At 47.1% G+C, this 17424-nt stretch overlaps 2 protein-coding genes across 15 annotated transcripts in view; one reads left to right on the plus strand and one right to left on the minus strand.

Annotated features, from left to right (window-relative positions):
• The window catches only part of CEP63 (centrosomal protein 63), a 121264-nt gene that overhangs the window by 38266 nt on the left and 65574 nt on the right, over positions 1-17424 (plus strand). For 6 of the 7 annotated variants that reach the window (XM_068201127.1, XM_068201128.1, XM_068201129.1 and 3 more), the window contains one exon: positions 1025-1545. The exons of the other annotated variant lie outside the window; for it this stretch is intronic. In XM_068201127.1, coding sequence (XP_068057228.1) covers positions 1025-1183 — 159 coding nt within the window. In that variant the 3' untranslated portion in view covers positions 1184-1545. Of the gene's footprint in view, positions 1-1024; positions 1546-17424 lie in introns of those variants that run through there. 7 annotated transcript variants of the gene reach the window in all.
• Positions 5108-17424, minus strand: part of KY (kyphoscoliosis peptidase) — a 32879-nt gene continuing 20562 nt past the window's right edge. For all 8 annotated transcript variants that reach the window (XM_068201135.1, XM_068201133.1, XM_068201134.1 and 5 more), the window contains 7 exons: positions 17230-17280; positions 16164-16246; positions 15693-15801; positions 12964-13081; positions 8746-8934; positions 7598-7788; positions 5108-6762 (listed from right to left, as the gene is read on the minus strand). In XM_068201135.1, the coding sequence (XP_068057236.1) occupies positions 5852-6762; positions 7598-7788; positions 8746-8934; positions 12964-13081; positions 15693-15801; positions 16164-16246; positions 17230-17280 (1652 nt within the window). In that variant the 3' untranslated portion in view covers positions 5108-5851. The remainder of the gene's footprint in view (positions 6763-7597; positions 7789-8745; positions 8935-12963; positions 13082-15692; positions 15802-16163; positions 16247-17229; positions 17281-17424) is intronic.

The raw sequence follows: 17424 nt of genomic DNA on the forward strand, positions 1-17424 counted from the left end.
TAGAAATAAGATTTCTAAGGAAATGCAGATATTTCTCCTGGTGTTGACTGCATCTCCCTGTTCATGGTCAGGCTCCAGAGTCTTTAAATCAATTCCTTTAGCATTAAGAGAGGAGAACTCTCACCAGTAGGCAGTAGTGGGGTGGGAGAGATTTGCTTGTTGTCTGTAGCCTTTTCTGTTTCCCTTTGTTTCTGGCTGTTGACAAGACCTGAAAACCAGAGACTCCAGGATTTGGAAATAACCAGTTATTTTCTCTTGCCAAGACACCGAGACAATTTGTCTGTAATGGAAAGCAGCCCCTTAGTAACCTTATATTTCACGTGCCAGCCCCTGTGCACAAGGCTTCTCTTCATCAGCTTGTACATTAAGCCTGGTTTACATTGTTGTTTTTGTAAGTTAATAACTTGTGGGTAAGTGATGTGAGGAGCAGGAATAGTTGTTGACTGTAAAGGAAAGAATCTGGAGTGGTTTGTTGACCATTGCTGGCTGGACTGAAGTGCTGCTCTGTGAGCTGCAGTGGGATATGGTCTGTACTTGCCTGTGGGATTGTCTCAGGAGCCTGTTACTCTGGGGAAAAAGAGGAGGTATATGAAAGAAAGCAGAGATATTCCCAGTGGGGAATATGTGGCAAAAATACAGTCTGGCAGTGCTTTCCCTTCCCTGGACTCAAACTCTGAGATGCTCCCACTCACTGGGATTTTTATGGAGACAATGAGCAGGATGTAGACCTTGAGTTGCACCAACACCCAGGGCAAACTCCTTGGTATTCTGTAGTGACCTTCTCTAGCCCTGATTTTTTAGTAGTGATTTTTGGCAGTGTTGGCTTTGTGCAGCAGTCATTGCTGGCTGTTGGGAGGGACGTGACCTGCCAATACAAATGTGAGACCTGAGTGCTTAGACTGCCCACTAAGGTGGAAATGAGCACTCAAGGAGCATGTTTAGTGGTGTGGTTTGTGGATCAGTGGTGTTTCTGGCCAAAACTTGGAATGAAGGAATGCCTGATAATCCCTTTGTTTCCCTTTAGTGTCCCTTGCCTACAGCTTCTGTTGGATCCATTGCTGCACGATACCTGGAAGATGAAGAAGTGAGATCCCAGCACATCCTGGAGTGCCTAAATGCTCACATTGAGGAACTGAAAAAAGAGAGTGCCAAGATAGTGAGACGATTTGAACACCAGGAATAGTGTTTGTTGTGGAATCAGAATGCTGGTTTCCTTACGTGCTTCCAAACTGTGACTGGGAAGGTGCCTATATCCAGCTGGATTGGAGCTTGAGTGAGAGCCATGTGTCCTACTTGGAGCTGAATCAGCAGGATGGGAGTTGAGGAAAAGGAGCTCCTGTCCACATGCTTGCTCTGATGAGGGGTGTTACACCACAAGCATTTTAGTCAGCTTGCCATAGGTCAGAGACCTGCATCAGAGCTATGTGCTCCCTCACGAAGTTGATGGTGTTTTTTAAAAGCAAACCATTTGCTAGTTTTTATGTAAAGTTTTTAAAGTATATTTTATACGTGTGAAAGCCTTGAAATAAATCAGAATGTCAAACACCTCTTTTCTTGTTTATACAAATACACAAAGTGACTATTGTGGCTTATATTCCTTTCTCATCAGGATCTTGGATCGACACCTTTTCCATCACAGCATAGCTATGTTCTTCAAGGAACAGGGAATAAAATTCCTCTTTCCTTTAGGCTATCTGCATTTTTTCCAGTTAATTTGCCCTTAGTGGAATTTCTTAGTATTTCCTGGTTCTTGTAGCTTCTGCCCTTTACAATTTGTGTAGTATCTGGTGTCTTTATCTTGCTGTACAGAGTGCTTGAAGTACTGCAGAATAGCTGAGAAATGAGTGCCTGAATTCTGGATGTGGTCATGGCTCTTGGAAAAGAGAAATGGGAATGAGAAATGACACTGGATGGGAGGGGAACCCACAAGCAGGTGAGGTTCATCCACATCATTGCAGCTGCCATGTGAGCTGGTCCCAGCCTGGGCTGAATCTGGACAGTCCAGTGGAACTGCTGCATCAAAATACATCTGTGACCTCCTTTGGGGAAAATATTCGGATTTCCCTCGAGGGAGCTAAGTTGTTAGTGACTGAACAGGACTTATTTCCCAGGGACTTGTTTTGTTTTGGGGTCGCTGCAGTTCTCCTGTGGCTGAGTCTTTATGGCCTTTGTGCCGGCAAACCTTGGGATGAGGACATTCCATGTCCATAAGTTTCCCGTTCCTTTCCATCATCTTCACCTTGTGTTAGAGCAGCATAATGCTGCCAAGGAACAGGAATTCAAAAGCACCATGTGTACACAGAGCCCAACCATTGTGTCAGACAGGTGAGTTCAGCCAAGGAGGTGCCTGGCTGCAGACTGGAGCTGCACTTGGGCATGCACCTCTGTATCCCAGAGTTTAGAAATGTTCCAATCAAAAAGTCCTTGTGTTTTGGCTTTCTTGTGGAGTTCCTTGCATGAGGGTAACACCTTCAAATCCTTTCTGGATTCTCGTTGTGCAGCCTTTGTAATGAGATGCTGAACTGCCCTCAGCTGGGCCTGCACTGTGATCATCCAGCAGTGGCCTTGGATCCTCTGCAGAACTGTCCATGGGTGTTTTTGGAACATCCACCCTGTCTGTCCAGATCTCAAGTAAGGACTTGTTGGGCGTGGGGCGTTTTGATAAAATCTGAACAGCAGAATACACCAAACTGTTTCCTCTTTGCAGATGAACCTATAGATGCACTGAGTGCCAGAACCCTTAGGGATTCCTCACAGCCTTCAGTGAGGCCACCAATTTCATTTTAAAATGATACCTTGTAAATAGTATTGTATTTTCTGAAGATTTTAGTTACTGAGTGTTGTATCATGCTGTTGGTGTTTTCAGCAGTTCAGGAGACATTTTGCCTTGTTTCAGATGTGCTCTTCCATATCCCTTCAGAGCAGAGATATTTGGCAGTTTGTGTTGGCAGAAGGGAAGAGCAAGACTGAAGATGATCCATTTGCTTAATTAGCAGCTATAATCCTACAGTTTTATGAATTTCTAATACCTGTAATAAGCAGCTTCATTCGGGGAGTAGACTAAAAATTTGAACTAATGTAATCTAAAGTATCTGCAGCAGGGGAACTGCTGAGTTACTTCTCTGTGTTGGTGTGCGTGTACTTTGTCTTTCCCTCTTTCTCTCATTGCAGATGCCCCAAGAGAACTGAGAAGTCTGTTCCAGAGCTGTTCTCCTAGTGTTGGAACCTAAAGAATGTGCATTTTTTATGAGGAGGAGGAGAAGGAGGTGTTTATCCTGGAGGGAGATGTCACAGCAAGTGCAGACTTCTGAGGTGCTTTTATCTGAGGCTGGAGGGTTTCTCAGGCATTCTCTGCCTTTGCAGTGTCAAACCTCCCTTGGAATCATCACCTGGCCCTGGAAACTTTATTATTAATGAAGCTGAAGAGGGGGTTTGTGTCTTTGAACTTATGCCTTCAATAGCACTAAAGATTTTCTTGCACACTTGCAGGGCAGAGCCAATGTGTTTTCTGATTGAGACAAAAGTGTGGAACTTTATTTGCAGCACTTACTTTTGTACATCTGTAGAGTCTGTGCAGGCTTCATCTGTCTTTAGTGGGTTACAGATGTTCTGCTGTGGGTGTGACAGTGCTTGGGGGTCACTCCTTACTTTGAGGGGTTAAAGAATCTGTGACTCTGTAGATGTGTGGAATTGCAAATGCCTGGATTTTGCAGAGTTGGGTTGCAGGAACAGGGAATACTCCCCGAGGTTGTGCTAAGTAGGGGACAATAAACTGTCATCTCTACTCCCTTGGGATCAATTTTTGTTCCCCTGCCATCTTGAGACAGAAATAGAGCATGTGGGCTTAGAGAGAGGGCTTGTGGAGTGAGTCATTGAGACAAGGAGCAGGGGTGGCGTTCATAGCGGTGTCACCTGCAGAGAGGCTTCACCAAAGTGTGTGCTTGTGCCTATTTGTGAACATCAAATATGTGGTTCCATGAAGAGTGTCTGTACTTTGGTATCCTTGACCCTGTTTGGTGGAAGAAGTTGTTTTCTTTAGCTGCTAAGCTCTCTGGGATGCTTCCTTATCCTGCCGTTGTAAGAAGTGATGTACTTGACTGTATCAGCTAGACCTGTGAAATGAAAGTTACTGCAGTGTATCCTCCTTGATCTGAAAAGTGGGATCTGAGAAAAAAGAGCCCTTCTGCCAGGCACCAAAATAAACCAGGACTGTCTGTGCTGACAGACAATACTTGCTTTAGCCTTCAAGGTCCTTAGGCAAACAAAAGATCCCTGAGTCTGCCTTGCATCTGTGCTGCTCAGTCTGTGTTGATGCCCAGGGAGCAGGTGCCTGCTGGGCTCCATGGCTTGTGAGTGTTCCTGCGGGGAGGAGCTGCTGCCACCACTTTTTGAGGGCAAAGACACTGAGATGTTTAGGGGAGGACTTAAAACCTACTTTTATGTTGCATATGAAGGCTCTTGTCGCCAAGTAGAAAAAGACCCCGAAGCTTTGCTGTGCTCCCAGCTTACCCTGGAGTAAGCCCTGCTAGCTTACATGTTGTGTTTATGCTTGCAGCCCCTGTCTGCAGCAGCCTGCATCCTCACAGAGAGTGCTGATCCTGGAATCCGGCTGCAGGTACTTAACCTGCTTAAATGGGAACTCAGCCCTGGATGCTGGGGTCAAAGGAGTAACGTAGGAGTGAGCCTGCTACAGGTGGGCAGCCCTGTGAGTAACTCCTGCCACCCAGTCACTAAGGAGGGAATGCAGGGGTAACCCACCTCTTTTGTGTGGAAAATACAATAGCTTTGGGAAGAGAATTCATATTGTTTGGTCAATGAAACAGAGTGCAAAAACGTCACAGGTTTATTTTCAATTCAAGCTCAAACATAATAACTCTTGGGTCATGCTAATGCTCACAGACATCTGAATCAGTTATGAAAATGTTGCTCCATCTCAGGATGATGGAGATTCAGTAGAAGCCCCCCTTTGCTGTGTGCATGGAGGCATTTTCCAAGAGTACAGCACCAAATGGTTTGTTACATGATAATAATGTCACTCAGCCTGCTGGCCCATGTAACCCCGTTAGTTTATAGCTGCAGTACTGCATAGACAGTTTGGAGGAAGGAGTGATTTCTGAGAACTTTATTCTCATTTTTACTGTAGTTTTGGTTATGGAAACACCCTTATGCTTCAGATATAATTACAGCAGAAAAAGTCTCTACAATACTCTAATATAAAAAGGTAAAAATTGTTTTGTTTATTGTATTTAAGAGTCAGTGTAAAAAGTATTTTTCCAGTTTTATTGAAATCTGTAAGACAGTGACGTGCACAAGGAAACTTCATGTTGTATCTTCTTCCTAACTCTTCTCTTTCCTCGGATGTATTTTGCAACTTGACTACAGTTATAATGAATGTTGGTTTAAATATCCTGAAGTTCCTCATGTCCAATGTTGCTGCTCAAAACCAGGGTGCACTTTCTTTATCCTGCCCCATAACTAGGTGAATTCTTGGAGTAGCCCTCGTAAGACTTTTGTTATGGTCCGTAACTTGGAAACCAGCAATTCCTACTGGCACAGAATGCCCTGCAGACAGTCAGTTGTTTTCTTCTAAATATTTGTCTGGACAGTGTTACTGAAATGTAGGTGATGGTTTTATCTCATGTCTTCCACTGCTGCTCCTTTTTTAACAGGATTTTCTGCTTCCTTGGCCATCTTTAAGCCTGCAGTCTGGCAAAAGCCTGCAAGTGTTGTCTGCATTTGTTGAAAGAACAGATTTGGTTGAGAGAATGAGCAATCTCCTAAAGCTGTGCTGATTTGGGGCATGTTGGGGAGGTTGGTTCATGCAGGTGGGTGAAAGAACAAGGAGTGGGTGTTACTGGGTCTCAACTTCATATTTGAGGACGTGCGAGTAGAAGCTGTGGTTGGCGTTCTCGTGCACCATCACAAACACCTCTCTGCACCCCGAGGTGTTGCAGGTTCCCTCCCAGCAGCCCTTGTTCTGGGTGAGAGGGTAGGTGTTCTCAGCCTGGACCAGCACCTTGGCAATGCCGTGCATTTTGAGTTTGAATTGGACGTTGCGGTTGGCCGGCAGCAGGCCCGAGAGCGGCTCCACGATCTCGTAGTCTTGCAGCCACTTGCTGTAGCTCTGGGGGAAGGCTGGCCACTTCACCTCCGTGTTCAGGCACCTGATGAGGTAGTTGAAGATGTAATCATAATTACCAGGGTCCGACTTCTTCTTGGAGTAGATTTTGAGAACGAAGTTCCCTGCGTGTGGGAGGTGGACCTTCAACTCGATCTGGTTCCTGCGGTGGATCTGCAGCACGTGCCGCCTGCCCATGTCCTCCGCGAGGCTGCTGCTGCCGTCGGTGTGCAGCGAGGTCAGGACGCTGATGTCCTTGCCCAGGGTGAAGGTGAGGGAGCAGCGCCCGTCGTTGGTGTGCAGGACGGGCTCGCTGTGTGACGGCCGCAGGAAGCCCTGGCGCTCTGAGAACCAGCTCGGCCCGACGGGCTGGTGCAGGTCCTTGGGGAAGCGCATGACCTTGTCCACAGACTCGCACTCCACCACGTACTCCAGCACGCACTTGTAGACGTCATCCGAAGCCTCAGCCTTGGAGGGCTTGGCAAAGATCTCCAGCTTTTGTCTCCCTGTCTTCTGTGGGTAGATATCCAGCTCCATTCCATGTCTTTTCAAAGTCATCAAACCGTGTTCATCTGTTCCCTTCAGCTTAAACATAAATAACGTGCCAGAACGGCAGTCCACGGATACAGAGGCTTTTCCATTTACTGGGAAATACAAAAGAAAAGAGGCTGCATAGGAGTGTCAGTACAGTTTTTAACCCTAATGTACCCCCTGTTCTGGGAAGGTTAATCTGGCCCAATAAGTTGCTGTTTCTCTAGAAGTAAAACCAAGAGCTGCAACTGGCAGGTCACAGCGTGTCCCTCAGAAAGAATGAGAGTGGCCTTTGTTTGGGAGATGTGCATTTATCCTGTTCTTATACACCCTGACATGGAGCTGTGGTCTGCTAGAATGTGAAAGCCTGTGTGAAATTTAACTGAAAGTACCATCAGGCCAGATTGGAAGGGGTTTGGGGCAACCTGGTCTAGTAGAAGGTGTCCCTGCCCATGGTGGGGGGTTGGAATGAGATGGGCTTTAAGGTCCCTTCCAACTCAAACTATTATGGAATTTTGTAATTCTATGATCATGAAGGGCTGAATTAGAGGTGATTTGACCTGATAGCCAGCCCAGTAGCTGCTCCCAGGAGCTTCAAATTGCAGGAACTCTCCAGTATGTAGATATGAGGTTAATCTACCTCCCTGTGAGCCTGTTCCCAAACAGCTTGAAGTCTTCATTATGTCCTAAAATGTTGATGTCCATAAGCTTTAACTCTGTTCTTAGCATTCACAAATTAGCCATCCAGTTAAGTCCCTGCAGCTCTTGAAAAATCCAAGGGAGGAGGTTTTAAATGTGCACCTTGTTCAGTTGTGGCACCTGAGTGGTTTTATGTTAAAAGAGCTGCTGGACTCACTCAGGTTGCTCAGTATTGCCTGAAGAGGTGCACGGTGGTGTGTGTTGGATGTGGGATGCGTGAGAGAAGATGCTCCATGGCTCCTCCGTTACCTGTTCGGATGATGGGAGTCTCCGGGTGTGCAGCCAGCAGCCCCAGCGTGTAGAAGTTGCTGTTGTGCAGCATGTTGTTCTCAAACTCCTTCAGTGTCAGCGTGGGCTTAAGGAGCTGCCAGTTACTGTTATCTGGGAAGTGATTGTTAATGAACAGGGCCGGGTGAGTCAGAAAGTAAAACTCATTGTACCTGGGAGAAGGGAGAAATAAGGGAAAATGAGTAATTACAAATAGGGAATTCTTCCCCCGCGCAGTGGTGGTGGTTTCAACAGGAGGATGTTGGAGTGGCTTGAGCTGCTGATAAACTGAGATATGTGGGTCTGAAATTCTCCAGGCAGAGAAGAAGCCTGAGCTTTGGTCTTCTGTTTCCAGGGCAAATGCTGAGCTTTAGGATAAATGCTGAGTATTTGCACTATTCCCTTGCACCCACAGGCTCCTGGAAAAAGAAGGAGGCACTGGGTGTTGACTGCAATCAATTCACAAAAGCTGTGACTCCACAGGCTATTGCCTAAACTGAAGATGTGACAAGCAAACCCAGCTGGCTTTTAGCAGTTTGTGACTTGCTGCTCAGGGCAACTACCTCTCTACAGGCTATGCTCCATGCCTTGTACAGGCAGCCTGGGTGTCTTGCCCATGGCTTTGTGTAGGTTCACAGTTTGTGGTGATTGGGAGTGGGGCTGTGGCCAAGCCTCATCCCCAGTGGGCACAGCTGTGAGAATCAGGTGAGCAGCACTGACAGCAATGAGCCATGGAGTGCCCAGGTGCACTGAGCAACCACCAAGGGAACAGAGGGCACACAGGTGCCATGCATCAACATGAGGGGATAAAAGGCTGGGCTAAAGAACAAGAAAGGCAGATGCCTGAAGCTTCTGAAGTGCCGTGATGTTGCTCTGTATGGGCAGACACCTGAAGCCTTCTGATGAGGTGTGGTGTTACTGTGTTGGGTGAGTGCTTAAAGCCTTCTGAAATTGTGTGGTGACACTCTGTGTATCTTGGCTGTCTCAACTGCAGCATGTACTGTGACATATGCCAGTGACAGCTTTGGGTCTTCCTGTGGCCCCAAATGTGTCTGTTTGGTTTGCCAATCCCATCAGCTTTCTTTCTGCCTTTGTGGAGGGTTTATGTACTCATAGAGGGGGGTCTTTACCTGTAGGTGAACTTGGTGAAGGAATCATCCACAGAACCGCTCCCCCAGGTGCTGTCCAGTAAATGCCACCTTCCCTCAAGGTAGACAGCATTCCAGGCATGGTCAGAGTCCCCTGTAAAGGTCTGCCCTGTCTTGTACCCATGTCCCTTGGCATGTCCCGAGAGCTTCTTGCACTGAATCCCTGCAAGACTAAAAGGAAATGATAAGCTGTAGCAGGAGAGTTCTGTGTTAAACCTGTCAGGTACTTCTGGGGAAGGAGAAAAGGTGATGATGCCTGAGGTGTTGGGTGGGGCTGTTTGTTTTTGTAGTCTTTGCACAGAGATTCAGAGAGCATCCTGCTGGAGGAAGGGCCTGAAGGGCCTTTTCTCTCCCAGTTTTGCATATTGCCTCTCTTTTTGCCTAATGCACCATCAATTCAGCACAGTTAGAGGATGACAGGATAAAGTGTGCTTAATTGCTCTCTGTCTTGTTACTCAGTGGAATCCCTTTGCTGCTGTCCACAATTAGCCCATGTAATTATAAATTAAAAGCACAGGCTGTTCTCTCCCCCTGACAGTGGGCCTGGTGTTTGACACCAGCTAAGGAATCTCAGACCTCACGGGATTGTGGATGCTGATTTAGTTTCCTGAAAGAATGAGCTTGTGCTTGCCCAGGGTAGAAATGATTAAATATTCTCTTTCTAAAAACATGATGAATACCTGCGTGGATATGTAAATAAGATTTAAATAAGCACTGTGTTAATAAGCTCTCTGCTGATGGATTCTAACATTGGCATCTTATTTCACCATTAATCTAAAATTGCTTCACTTGGAGCGTTGTCTTTTGTGTAGGACAGCATTGACATTTTTCTTCTTCATAGAGAAGTGTGTTAAATGGAACAACTACCTTAAGTAATAAAGTGTGCAGACTTCCAGAGAGAGATTGTCTGCATAATGTGGGTTTAGCTCAGGAGAAAAGTGATATTTATGGGGAAGATAATTAGCATGGTTGTTAAGAAGTCGAGGCCTGATAACAGATACTGGCTGGCAACTAGCAGTGCAGTGGAGCTTGTAGGGAGGGCTGCTTTTCCCAGAGAGAGGATGCTGGCTTCCAGGGGAGGTGAGCACTTCAGCAAAGGAGAGGATGGAGCAGTGATGGCAGGCACTGCCTGTTCCACGCGTATCCAGAACAAACAGGCCAGGCTGGAAGGAATGCCACGGAGAAACCTGGTGCTGCAGGTGGTCTGGAAAGCCCTTGCCAGCCCACAGGCCCCTGTGAGTCAAATTCTGGCAGGGAGCTGGGCAGTAAATCTGGAACAACTCCACTGACAAGATGGTGAGAGCTTGGATTTGCATGATGTAACTGAGACTAGGAGCTGGCCTGGGATCTTTAGTGAAGATTTGATCCTAGGAGTTTCAAGGAGCTAAGTACCAAATTCCCACTAATTTCATGGGGATTGGATCTAATCCTTCCAGGCTTCTCTAGATATTCTTGTTAGCTGGGATATTCAGAGGGAACATTAAGGGACAAGTTCTCCTCTCATGGTGCTCTCAATTACAGTGAACATTGGCAAAGCAGCAAAAAGAGTTTGTGCTTGGATGTGTTCGAAGTTCTCAAAATAAAGACCGGAGCATTTAAACTTGTCTCTCTAGTAATGGACAGACAAAAATCCAAGCTAAAACATCCTGTAAAGGAGCAATTCTGTATTGGTGAAAGGGTGCTCATGTCTCTCATGTCAATGACTTCATACAGATAAATTAAGCAGGCAGAGAGAAGATTGGGAAAATCTCCAGGACTGGTTGAAGATGACCTAGATACAAAATGGACTGGAAGAACTGAATTAAGAAACAGTTGGCAACATTTGCTTGATGCAGCAAAGAGATTAAATACAAAGTTGCTTTTCTGCCTCAAAAACCATCGGAAATATTCCGGCTCTTACTACAGGTGTCACTGGAATTCAATGGCATCTTCTTTCCTTTGATTTTAGGTTGACTTTGATCATTTCATCTAAAAAAGGAGCAAATCTGGCTTCTCCAGAAGGGAACAGAATGGTTTATGCTTGTGGTAGGTAGGTGTACGCCTCTGTGCCTGAAAAGAGGGAAAGCTACTGCCTGCAGGAAATGGGAGAAGCAAGAGGATGTGAAATCTGGGATATTTACAGACTGCTTAGGAAGAAGGGGCAGCTAGCAAACTGATCAGATCCCCTTTAGGCAGTGAGGCCAGCTTTGCTCCCAGAGGTGCTGAAACCTCTCCTGGGAAAATAATTGTTGTGCCTCCATCACTAACCCTGGTGAGCGAGTGTCTCCCTAATTCCAGGCTGTGAGGTTTGCCAGAAATTGGATTCATGAATTTGCACTGCTTCACTTAGCCAGACTCCTTGAGTCTGCTTGTCAGCTGAGAAGCCAGTTCTTGATAAGTGCTGCTGAAATATTGGTCAGGAGCCTGTGTTTGCATTCATTGCTATCACACCTGATGTTTGGAAAGTGATGCCTTATGGCCAGCTTCCCACTATCTGTGCCCACCTTTCCTCTGTGACAGGAATCTCAGCTAATGGGAGGAAGTCTGGCTGCCAAAGCTGTGGTCAGAGGTGGCAGTGTTGTGTCTACAACAGCAATTGTTCTCTCTGGCACTGGGACAAGTAGGACTCAATCAACGTCAGCCATTGCCTTCAGCAGGACTTTTGGGGGGACTCCTGGTGACTGGCAAATTGGTTTGTTTGTTCAAGTTCCCTCATAGGAGCTAGGAAAAAAAGGCATGTCAAAACACCTTTTCCCCCCAAAACCTGGCTCTGAAAAGCCTTTCTGTAAGATGAGTGCTCTTTGCCTCCTGACTTTCTGCGTAGACTCAGTGTAAGAGCAGCAGAGCATGGGGAGAAGGGATGAGGAGATCTCTGTGCAAGAAAAGGGTGTTGTCTTTAAGTACAGTTTTTCACAACAGGAGCTAAACATTTTGCTAATATTTGACAATATAATAGGTTGATGACTGGAAGGTTTCCTGAATCACATAGTGACTAATCAGCCTGGAACTGAGGAATCGAGAGTAAATCAACAGAGCCTTTAAATAGTCAGAGATATCCTTGGAAAGATTAATGCTTTTAATGAACTAAGCATATGCTTTTTAATGAACAGATGCAAATTCCCCCCTTCTAACTGCTAATAACTGTTCCATAGGTTGCAGCTATAAATGCATGCTTCACCATCCTATTTCTTTACTCTTTAGAAAACAAGATCCAATGTCATAGAATGGTTTGGGTTGGAATGGACCAAATGTATATTGTGGGATACGTTGTTGGCTGGAAGCATTTACCACTTCAGCATCTGGCACAGTATGCTGGGGGTTTTTAGTCTCTCCTTTTCCCTGTACATTTTGTCTGTTCCATGGTAAAAACCTTCTCAAATCCCTTTGCATGGTGTGGAAAGCCAATTGTTACTTACATGTGCTATTAATAACTGCTCTGTGATTTTTTTCCAAGGGAGTGAAAGCCTCTTCCTGGGAGGGCCATCTTGCAAGCCCACCCTCTTATGATCACTTTAGGAAGTCCCTTCCAATCTCCTCTCCCTGAGTTGGCAGGTCCAGTTTTCTCCTTTTGGGCTACCCTTCTGCCTAAGGCTGATCCCCAAACCTCCAAGCACCTTCATTGCTTTCCTTGCTGTGGATTTTGGGGGTTCTCCTTCCCTTAGGCATTGGGGCTGCATCCCTATAGGAATTGCAGTATTGGCTTCAACACTGCTGTGCCTTGAGTCTGGGGACAGAACAGAGTGGTAAGTGCAAGGCAGTGTCCCTGGGGTGTTCCTGGAGGGGACAGGGCATCTCCAGAGGGTTTAGGCAAAGTTCCTCCTGGGACTCTGCCTACCCCTTGCAAGGGACCATGTTGGAGACAGCACTCCTTGTTCAAGTCTTGTGATGCTTTTAACCTTCACATCCAGATACCCCAAGGAAAATCCTACTTCTTCTAATCAAATTATCTCCATGTTTTCATCTGCCATTATGTTAATGCAATGCGAAGCTCAGCAGATGGCACCAAGTAAATTATGCTGGGGAGGGGGGTGGAGGCAGTGGAGGAGAGAGCAAAATTGACCTTTCTAGGACTTGCTGTTTTTCCACAGCATGGTTGGAAAGCTAAAGTTCCACGTCCTGCTTAAAGTCACATCAGTCAATGCAAAGGCAGATGGGATAGGCATGGACATGACAAGGAATGTTAACTCTCCCTGGCATTGAATGTTTCTGAACTTAATTTACCTGCACATATGTTCAAAGAGCTCGGCATAGCCCTCACAAATGCTCTTGCCCATCTGAAGCACGTCTCTGGGCTTGCTCGACACCTGGCTTTTGTTGTGGTAGCCCACGACGTCGTATTCTGGGGGAAGGAACACAGACAAGAGTTCATCCAAAAGCCTGAGGCAAGGGGGACCAATGGGCAGCAGGAGCAGCACTTGTGTTGTTTTTCATCTCCGTGAGCAGAGGGGAATGAGCTGTGGCTGTGCTGGGGAGGGTGGCCTGGACACTGCTGGGGCAGAGGGACAGCTCTGTCCCTCATCACCCTTTGCTCTAAGCTTGGGCTGGGGTTCAGCAGTTGAATCCAAGTGGGAGGAAAACTTTGATTTTTGGACACAATGAATATCCTCAGGAATTACCCTCAAGTGGACGATCTGAAGAGTTCCCAGTATAAACCAGAGCACACTACATTTGAAGGAGTCAGACTGGTGTTACCTCAAAAGAAACCACTGAGGCTTTTGCACTCTTAACACTTTTGCACTCTTTTTAACTTTATGTTAAAAAATACTTGGAAAGCAGCTTGTTGGGAAACACTTGAAGTGGTTTGTTGCAAGCGAGTCACACAATTGTAGAATGGTTTGGGTTGGAAGGGGCATTAAAGCTAATCTCATTCCAATCCCCTGCCAGGGGCAGGGACACCTTCCATTATACCAGGTTGCTCCAAGCCCTGTCCAGTCTGGTCATCTCAGCACCTGGAAGCTCAGGAAATCTTGATTTGCTGCAATGAGTACACAACAGCAGCACAGCAGGACTCCTTCAGACAGAGCTTGCGGAACTGGTCTGGGAAGGTAAATTCAATACCACCAGCCTTGGCCTTGTCCACAACCTCTTTCTTAAAATACAGATGTATTTTTCTGACAAAGCTCTCAGGAATGCTGCATCAGCTGGCTCCCCCTCCCCTCGGTGCTGAGGCAGAGGAAGAAAAGCAGCAGCAGGCTGTGTGTGTGCTTTGACGAAATGCTTGTCGTTTATCCGAGGGGCTCGGCCAATGCCTCCTCGGCGTTGGCTCCAGGCACTGGGAAAGGCTGGCTGCTCCACCCTGGCTGTTCACTGACCACAGCAAAGCTACAGAGCACTTTGAGGGGTGCTGGCTCCATGGGGCTTTCCATTTGTGCTGCAAATGACAGCTAAAATAATTATTTCCTTTAGTGCTGATGCTGTATGAGCATAGCAGCCCATCACAGGCAGGAATTGAAGAGAGTGGGAAGAGATGCCCAGAGAGCAGTGTTCTCACTTAAAATCCATCCAAGGGAGGAGTTTATGACATCAGTGTAATTCCAGGATAGATACATTGCATTTTTGCCAGCAGATTTAAATTCTCAACTCTGTTTCTTTTCTGTGTGTGTAAATACAGTCAGTCTCACAGGAAGGAATGAGAGCCAGGGCCAAGGTGGTGTAAAAGATATTGTGAGGAGATCCCAGCATAGCTGTCAGGGCCAGAAACATCCCCTGAATGTTGAGGAGTATGAACTGACTCCAACCGGCCTGGCCCAGGTACTGTGGGCAGAAATGGGTTAACAGTGGACAGACAGAATAACCAGTGCTGGGTGAGTCAAAGCTTGGGCTTCAGGACATGCAGTGAAATCAACACTCTCCATATTTCAGGGCAAGACTAAAGCAGTTTGGGACTGATCTGACCATGCTAACCCTGTAGCTGCTGATCTCAGTGGGTGTGAGATGAGGCCAGTGCTGCCCAAACTGCTCTTTTCCTCTCCATCACTTGGCCTGCACGACAGCAGTGCTCATCAGGATGTGTAGGAGGTGAGGGAAAGGACAGCTCTGCCTCTCTGCCCAAAGACTTAATGGGAAATAAACCTTTTTGCTTATGTTACGCAAAATGTCATCATGTTGCATATCCACTTTTCCCCCATCAAGGCACTGGGGTGGCAAGAAGCTCCTTTTGATGTGCCAGATGGGAGAGGCTACAAGTGCTGCCTCCTCTTCCCATCTCCTGGTTGTTGTGTAACTCCAGCCTTTGGACTGAGTAGGAAAGGGCAGGGGAACCTGAGAGGTTGCAGCTTGCTGGAGGGTTGAAAGGTGCAGATACAGGCAGGAACTGCAATCATACAAGTGACAATGTGGGACATGGAGCTGGGCAAGGCAGCTGGACAGTGTCCTCTGTGACTCTGGGACCCTCCCAGAGCAAAGGCACCAGCATCTCATACTGTGCTGGAGGGGCTGTATCGGGCTGTGGGGATTTGGCACAGGGATGGAGATCAAACTTAGAATGGTTTGAGTGGGAAGGAACCTTAAAGATCATTTCATTCCAAACTGCCTGCCATGGGCAGGGACACCTTCCACTAGACCAGGTTCCTCCTGAAATCTGGATCATCACCTGCTCCTTGTTTACCCCCTCAAATCTGGGTGTCTTAGGGGGGCTCTGAAGGTGACAAGCAGGCCCCTGGTGTTGGGAAGCCTGGCTTTTGCTCTGGTTCTTGGATGGTCACACCTCAAATGGTGTTACAGGTTAATCATGGGCACACAAACCTGGTGGAGCCTGGCAGTGTGAGGAGAGAGACTGGGAAACAGAGGTGGTGAGAGACCCTCTGGATGAATTTCTGGATAAAAGCCTCCAGAAAGCCTTTATTCCACTCCCCACATGGGAATAACCCACAAACACTGAGTAAAATGCCACGGCAGTGGGACAGGGTTGACAGCAATAGCCTTATCTTCAGCTGGAGACCTCAGCCTACCTATGTGATGGCATATCCACATCCATATGGCTCGAACCTTCTCCAGGTCAGTCCGGGCTTGTTTCAGCAGGGCTTTGACCAGTTCCTCCACGCTGTTCGTGACGTTCACCTGTGTGTGGGGAGGAAGCATTGCAAGGTCATGGTGAAGATCTACCCTGTGGCAGAGCTCCTGTCCTCACAATTTCTTGTTCTTCTGAAGCCAGTGAGACCTCACCTGCCAGAGACTGCTCTGCCTCCAGCTTCCTTAAAAATAGAGCTACAGTGCTGTAAGTCTATATATTTCTGGTTATAGTTCCCAGAGTGGGATTTCTTTGCTAGTGTTTAAAGGGAAAAGTTTTTTCTCTTGTTTGGGAGATTCTAATGCCATTGCCCCATAGCTCAGCCTAAGCTGGTGTTGGTGTTGGGAGCCAGGTTCATGGAACGTCGCCGCAGGGGAGCTGGGAGGAGGACAGAGGCAAAAGCAAGACTTACTTTTAATGCGTAGGCATCCAGCTTCTCTAATTGCTGCAGATCTACTGGCATGGATTTCAAAGAGGACTTGTCCCATGGATATGCTGGGAAGAAACAAGTTGTCATTGTTTTGAGAAGGGAGGGAGTTTTTCCTGGCAGTATGGTGGAACAAGAGGGGGACAGAGCTCCTGCCTGGCCCATGGAGACGTCCATCAGCGGGTGCTTAGGGAGCAGAGGACACGAGGGCACCCGCTGGAGGTCCCTGCCAGCTGCGTGGAAAGCAGGAGCCATCCTGTCTAGACCGCTAGGATTTGTGCAGTGCTGGGGCATGAGCTGCCCCTGCAACTTTGGCACTGTATAACAGCATGGAAAATCCTAGGATATTGCATGGAGGGGCAGAAGAAGAATGCAGATGTATCAGGGAAAAATCTGTACTGTGCAAGCCTTAGAAAATACATGATTTCTTTAAAAAACCCAGCAATAAAGAGCTGGCACGTGAGGAATGTAACACTGGGAGCAGTTGGACTGAACCCTCTGTGCTTACCCTCTGCATCTTTACAGGTTCTGAGCTCCTGCTTCTACTCAGTGTGAACAAAGGGTTAATAACTTGCCCTAATTAACCAGATAACTGATTTTTTTTAACAGTCTTGGAATGAGCTGACACTGCTGTCTCCCATCAGCGAGCCATGGGGAATGGATGGACAATCCCTGTGCTGGGCAGGCTCCTGTCTGCCAAAATCAGCATGTAGGCACACAGCACTTATTTCTTAACAGGCTGGTTTACGTGTATTTTCCCTGAAAAGAGGTGTTACACTGACCTAAAGAGAGAGAAAACACATTTAACGGTTCCCACTCTCCACAGCTCTGAAAATTACTTATTGCCTTTTTGGTTAGGGGATGGTCTTTTTATAAAAATGTGGTTATCAGGTTTTGTCCTTGCCAGGTTGTAGCTGCAGAGGCTCTGTGCAGGACTGGGATCCCCATCCAGCAGTCCTGTGCGCTGTGCCTGTTTGCCTTCCCTCTGCCATCCCGAAGATCGGGGGCTTGGGAAGCGGAGCACTGCTCGTGCTGATGGAGAGTTAGTTACCATGGAGGTCCTTTGCTCCCGGTGGCCGCGGGGCCTCAGTCTTCTGGAAACCTGCAAAGCAGAGAAGGCAGAGGGAGGAAAAGGTTGTGCCCACAAAAAAAAAGACAACTAGAAATAAATCGTTGTGGGGAGCAGGATTGGGTGGAAAAGGCTGAAGCTGAGGCTCTTCTTAGCCCATTCCCTTCTGTTTGGACA

Source organism: Anomalospiza imberbis, chromosome 10, assembly GCF_031753505.1.
Source record: "Anomalospiza imberbis isolate Cuckoo-Finch-1a 21T00152 chromosome 10, ASM3175350v1, whole genome shotgun sequence".
NCBI classification, from domain to species: domain Eukaryota; kingdom Metazoa; phylum Chordata; class Aves; order Passeriformes; family Viduidae; genus Anomalospiza; species Anomalospiza imberbis.